This window comes from Lactuca saligna, chromosome 4, assembly GCF_052625555.1.
Source record: "Lactuca saligna cultivar CGN05327 chromosome 4, ASM5262555v1, whole genome shotgun sequence".
NCBI classification, from domain to species: Eukaryota; Viridiplantae; Streptophyta; class Magnoliopsida; order Asterales; family Asteraceae; genus Lactuca; species Lactuca saligna.
Window position 1 is genome coordinate 25,924,955 of NC_136420.1, and position 6,238 is coordinate 25,931,192.

General features: G+C 39.1%; 1 protein-coding gene across 1 annotated transcript; it reads left to right on the top strand.

Moving 5' to 3' along the window:
• The first annotated feature begins 1,450 nt into the window (after nucleotides 1–1,450).
• LOC145039397 (uncharacterized) lies at nucleotides 1,451–1,918 on the top strand. The gene is made up of 2 exons (XM_078987461.1): nucleotides 1,451–1,505; nucleotides 1,575–1,918. The coding sequence occupies exons 1-2, from the start codon at nucleotides 1,451–1,453 to the stop codon at nucleotides 1,916–1,918; spliced, it is 399 nt and encodes a 132-aa protein (XP_078843587.1).
• Nucleotides 1,919–6,238: the final 4,320 nt, after the last annotated feature.

Here is a 6,238-nt window from a genome sequence, read left to right on the forward strand (position 1 = left end):
ATGGAAAGGATAATACAAGATCTTCAATTATCTAGTTTAAACAATTAAATTGATAATCACAAAGATAGTATTATCCATATCCCTAAAATCTTGGGATCTTATCTTGGGGACAAGGGATTTTCGAAATCCCTAGGGTTTCATAACCCTAATTTCGAAATTTGGAGGCTAGGCAAAAAGGTTTCAAGAACCCTATCAAAAACCACCAACTAGGGTTTGGCAACCCTAATTTGCGAAAATCACCAAGCCTTAGGGTTTACTTGCCATAAACCCTAATTTGTCAAGTTCATAATATGCATCAAATCCAATTGAAAACAAAAGAACCAATGGCTCTGATACCACTGTTAGGTTTTATACAAACAATCCTATGTGTGCATGCAACCCTAGTTTGGATCTATGTTTTCACTATAAGACATACAACTTTATGAACACAAAATAAACCCTAGCATGCTTCTATAATTTTCGAAATTTACATAGAAGTGTAGAAAACATACCTTTGTTGTTATATAGCAATAACAACTAGTTTCCTTGATCTCTTGAACTCTCTAGAACTCTTGAAAGGAAGCACCACAATTGTAGTGCCTCTAATGGCTCACAAACACCTTGAAGCAAGAAGGCAACTAAGAGAGAGAAGGGAATTATGCTAATTTCGGCCCTAGGGTTCCCTTGGAATCAAGTGGCCTTAAATTGAAGCATAGGGTATGTATTTATACTATAGGGTGCTAGGGTTTCAGTCAAAACCCTAATGGACAGCTTAGCCACCAAGCAGCCCAAGAAACCTTATGGAATGAGGCCTTGGACGAAAATATGATGATCCTTCATCATAATTTCGTTCCCCCTTAGTCCATTAGGTTTCCTAGCCCAAAACTCAACTATCACACAATTGACAGTTTATACCCCTTTATTTAATTTGTCTCTTTTAGTCACCAAATTAATTCCTAATTAATTTATGACTAATACTAATCAAATAAATATGATTTCTCCTTTAATATATTATTCTTATAATATATTAATAAATCATAATATCTCCTCTCTCATATCAAATTACCTTGTCAAGTTGCTTTGGTGAAGGCAACCCAAAAGGACCATGCACACTCGGGTCAAGTATATACCAAATATGGTTACTGACTTAGACATTAATCCAACAGGAAAGACCAACAGGACTGGGGCCGATGTGGCAAGTGCGGGAGGATGCATGATGAAGCATGCAGGGTGAGTGGTTTTGGATGCTTCAAGTGCCACCAGAAAGTTCTTATTTACCAAGGATTGTACTGCTACTACCACTACCACCCTGGTATCTGATCTTATTTGCTTTCATTGCAATGAGAGGGACCACAAGAAGGCCTATTACCCTAGTTTGGATGCAATAGAACCAGTGTTAGCACCCACTCATGTAACTCTTCGGATTACTAACCGCCTCCAGGGCGGGGCAGATGCAAATGTGGTGAAGAGTATGGATTTTCGGCTAACAGCCGAGGAGGCTCGTGCAGCTCCCTATGTGGTGACGGGTATGTATCTTCTCCTTATCAATTTATTTATATTGAATTGTCTGCTTATATTTATATGTTTTATTTTAGGATCATTCCTTGTGAACGGTGTCTCTGCATTGGTATTGTTTGATTTGGGGGCTACCCAATCCTTTGTCTCGGTTGCGCTTAGTAAGAGGTTTGTCGGAGCTCCAGGGGAGCTGGATTGTCCTCTAGATGTCGAGATCATAGATGATAGATCTTTTCGGGCTACGAGGGTTCATTGGGGTTGCATTCTTCAGTTATTCAGCGAGCAATATTTGGTCCAGTTGGTTCCCATTCCTTTGCATGGGAACAAGGTTATTGTGGGTATAGATTGGTTGATGCCTAATGGGGTGGTGATCGATTGTGAGAAGCAGTTAGTTTGGATTCGAACCCCAAGTGGCGCAAGTTAGTGGTTTATGGAGAGAGAGCTCTGCATGGGCCGATTTTACGTTCAGCAGTGAGGGCCAGACGCTATATTCAGCAAGGTTACTTTGGATTTGTCATCTATGTTATGGATACACGAGATAAGGGTAAGATGAGCATGGATGATGTGCCTACTGTGTGGGATTACCCGGTTGTGTTTCCAGAGGATTTTCCGAAGGTGCCTCCGGAGAGGTAGGTTGAGTTCAAGATTGATCTAGTTCCAAATGCAGCTCCGATAGCCAAAGCACTGTATTGGTTGGATCCTCCTGAGATGCACGAGTTGTCCACACAGTTATTGGAGCTTTTAGACAAGGGATTCATTCGACCGAGCAGTTCACCATGGGGAGCACCAATCTTGTTCGTGAAGAAAAAGGATGATTCTCATCGTATGTGCATTGACTACCTGGATTGGAATAAGGTAATAGTGAAGAACCCTTATCTACTCCCAACGATTGATGATCTTTTTAACCATCTTCAGGGTGCGTCTTCGTTCTCCAAGATTGATTTGCGATGGGGTTATCATCTAATGAGGGTTAGAGATGAGGATGTGGAGAAGACATTCTTCTAGACTCATTATGGTCATTACGAGTTCGTGGTAATGCCTTTTGGGCTCACCAATGCTCTAGCTGCATTCATGGATCTCATGAACCGAGTGTATAGGCCGATGCTAGACCGATCTGTAATTATGTTTATCGATGATATCTTGATCTATTCCAAGACTCAAGAACAACATGATGAGCACTTGAGGGAAGTGCTGGAGACTTTGAGGAGGGAGAGTTCATACCTTGTCTACTCTTTGCTTTGATCTACTCCATCTTTTGGTGACTTTTGAGGTATAAAGTTCATACCTTCTCTACTCTTTGCTTTGATCTACTCCTTAGCTTGTTATGGTCCTTTTTAGTCCCTTTTGATTGGTCTTGATGAGTTAAGACCATTTTAGAAGCTAAATCTTGTAGATCTGGATGTTTGGAGGGTTCCTTAAACTTAAAGGTGCAAACTTTATGGTTTTTATGATCTGATATGTGTTGATTATACTAGTTTTAATCCTACTAACTTAAACACAAAGATAAACACACGAATGGCAGTACACCTATCAGTTGGCTATTTAGTTCAGGCAAGTAGGGTATCGAACACAGGGAATGGTAAACAATTAAAATTAATGCTAATATTATCTAAATAAAACAATGTTCAAAAGGGGGTTCTCTCTTGTTTTGTAAGACTAGAAACTTAAGCAATTACTAAACATTTAAACAAAAGACAATTAACAACTAAAAGATAAGCAAAAGACAACTAGATTCAATAATATAAAAGAGACTTTCGTTTAGATTCGATTCACTTATTCCTATGGTTGACTCGTGGCAAGTGCAATGGATTGATATATCAATGGTTACCGATTTCTAATATGATTAGGTCATGTTCACTATTACTAATTCTCTATGAAACAAGTTAATTCAAGCAATGATCTAGTGATTAAACTAACAGGTTTCCTGGGGTTCAGTACGAATCAAGTAAGACTTATAATATTAGTTAACTAAATTGGTTGATTCAATTAACTCATAGGTGGTTGGTCATCACATATGCTCACACATTAACTTACTTATTTTCTAGTTAGCCATAGGTTCATGTTCACTAAGCCCAGTTTCTAGCAAAGCCCATTTTCAAGTTAACCCTAGATTCAATTAACTCTTAGGCGGTTGGTGATCACAAAGCCCAGTTTCTAGCAAACCTCCAGGTAAGTGAGTTATGCTTACCCTACTTTAAGTATACTTTATGTTTAAGTTCATTATTGTTATTATGAACCTATAGAAAAGATTTATGAGTGATTCCAAGCCGTTCTACTAATTGATCTACTTACAGGAATGATGTATAGGTTGTGATTTAGTGAGGTGTTTAAAGTGAGATTTCCAAACAGTATACTTATTATACCAAATAGACCCTACCTCTAATAGGATCCTACCTGGTTGTTCCTTACTTGATAGATCATGAAGTAGACTTTCAGTTGATGTCGAATCTAGACTAATAATTAGTCATAATAAATATTAGACTTAAATTTAGCGATAATAATGCTAGGTTTCGTTGAAGGAAAATAGAATCGTTAGAAGCGAAGCACTGCCCAAGTTTGGAATCATTACTTTGACAAGTGAGTGCATAGTTGCTTTCATCTTACACATAGATATGAAGTATTTTATATAAATTACGTGCTATGCGTGCATATTGTCTGAATACTTGTTGCCTATGATGGATGAAAGATTGTATACACGTTTTAAATGATTTAAACTGTATATGTATTTTATATCTACAAAATGTGTTGGGTAAAACATGGGTAGATGTAATAGTTGGGTGTGATGAAATAAAATGATGAGAGGTCTCGATGTTGACGATGTTTCCAGTCATCTAGCGGATTATAGATGACGGCCATGGACTTTTCTAGACAGTCCAATGGAATGCTAGCAAGCTCGCAACCTGTAGGTGTTTATGAATGATGTGTTCACCGGTGTACTCCATCCACCTCATGGTTTCCTTTAGGACATTTATTTATGAGGAACCCCCTTAGCAGTAGTATCCATCCCGGTGATGATTCTTAGCCCTTATGATAGGTGTTTAGGGACATAAAGTGAGGATAACGGGATCGGATAATCAGGTTATTATTGATTGATGAAGTTAATAAACTTATCTATTGTGGGTTGAAAACCCTATGTGCTCACCAATTCATCTAGGGTTTTGGCTCGGGTGGGCCTGGTTGTATAACGAATAGATCTGCCAGCCAAGCTTAGTAAGATCAATAACGTTTTTCATGTCTCGCAGTTGCGGAAGTGCCTAGTGGATGACTCTACAGCTATTCCTTTAGAGGATATTCAGGTGGATGACCGCTTGAACTACGTTGAAAGGCTAGTGGCGATTCTGGATCAGAAGACAAAAACTGTGAGGAACAAGGTTGTGTAGTTAGTGAAGGTGCAGTGGCTGCACCTCACGGGGTTAGAGTGGACATGGGAGCCAGAGAAGGAGATAAGGGAGCATTATCCAGGATTACTTGAGACAACAAACTTTGAGGATAAAGTCTCAGGCAAGTGGGGGAGAATTGTAACTCCTAGATCCTAGTACATATCTAACTTATAAATTATTCATTTTTATATAGCAACTCGACGAGTTGGAGGCCCAAGACTCGTCGAGTATAGATGTTTTGGATTGTGCGTTTTGGTGACCAACTCGACGAGTTAGCTGGGTGAAATGAAACCCTAATTTCATGGTTTTGAACCCAATTTAAACACCTTAAACCTTTCATGCTGGCCTGATTTTCCAGCTTCCAAGTCCCTAACCGTAAATCTCAAAACCCTAAAGATACTTTGAGTGATTGTAAGACATTTTGAGTGTTTTTGGTATGGGTTGAATCCATTGGAAGAAGGAGAAGCTTGAAGACATAAGAAGGAGCTTATAAATCAAGAATCCTTGCCTCATCCACGACACTTTTCTGGTATAAAGCATGAACCTTGCCTTATAGTTTAGTAGATCTCCTTTCAGGGTTATTTTACTTGGTTTTGTCCAAACATCATGGTCCTTGGGAGTTGTACGTCCCAAATGGGTTAACACTTCAGATCTAGGGTCTTAAGGGTTTTCATGGCATAAAGGTGCCAAATTTATGGCCATGGAAGTCCCATGCAACCTTTAGACCATCATTTTGGCCTTTTGAAGATTCTAATGGCCATGTATGAAGACAAAGCTAGAACTTTACATGATTTTTAAGTCGTTAGAGTCCAGATCTATGACCTTATGGTTTATCTTGTAGTTTTGGTGGTTTTTGGATGAAGAATTTGGCATTTGTGGGTTAGGCTTTGAGCTTAATACCTTTAGTAAAGGTATTAATGGGTGAAGGTGGACACTTTACTCTTCTAGAGGCATTTCAAGCCTAGATCTGGAGGACAGGGTGTAGATCTGAAGAATAATGGCTTAATGCAGTAAGAAGAGTTAACAGAATGAAGAACTCGACAAGTTCACAGGACTCCACGAGTTGTATTGAGGAGTCATGATTCTGTTGAAAAGGAAGAACTCAGCGATTTGGAGGAAAACTCGACGAGTTAGAACGCGATTTCACGATTCTATGATTCACGGGAACTTGGCGACTTGATGGGCAAACTCGACGAGTTAAGTCAACTCTAAGCGTTGACTTTGACTTTAACTTGGACCAAAGTTGACCCTTACGGGGTTATGAGTATAAAAGGGGTACTTTAGGAAATCTTTTATGTGTAGAGGATTAAGTTGGGTTGATATTCGGAGCCGAGGACTATTCAGCTACTTCCAGTTTTCGAGGT

What these genes read in the sequence shown, in the direction of transcription:
- LOC145039397 (XM_078987461.1), top strand. Translation starts at nt 1,451, where the DNA reads ATGGATTTTCGGCTAACAGCCGAGGAGGCTCGTGCAGCTCCCTATGTG. An exon ending in AGCTCCCTATGTGGTGACGG is followed by an intron (nt 1,506 to 1,574) that starts GTATGTATCTTC and finishes GTTTTATTTTAG; the next exon opens with GATCATTCCTTGTGAACGGT.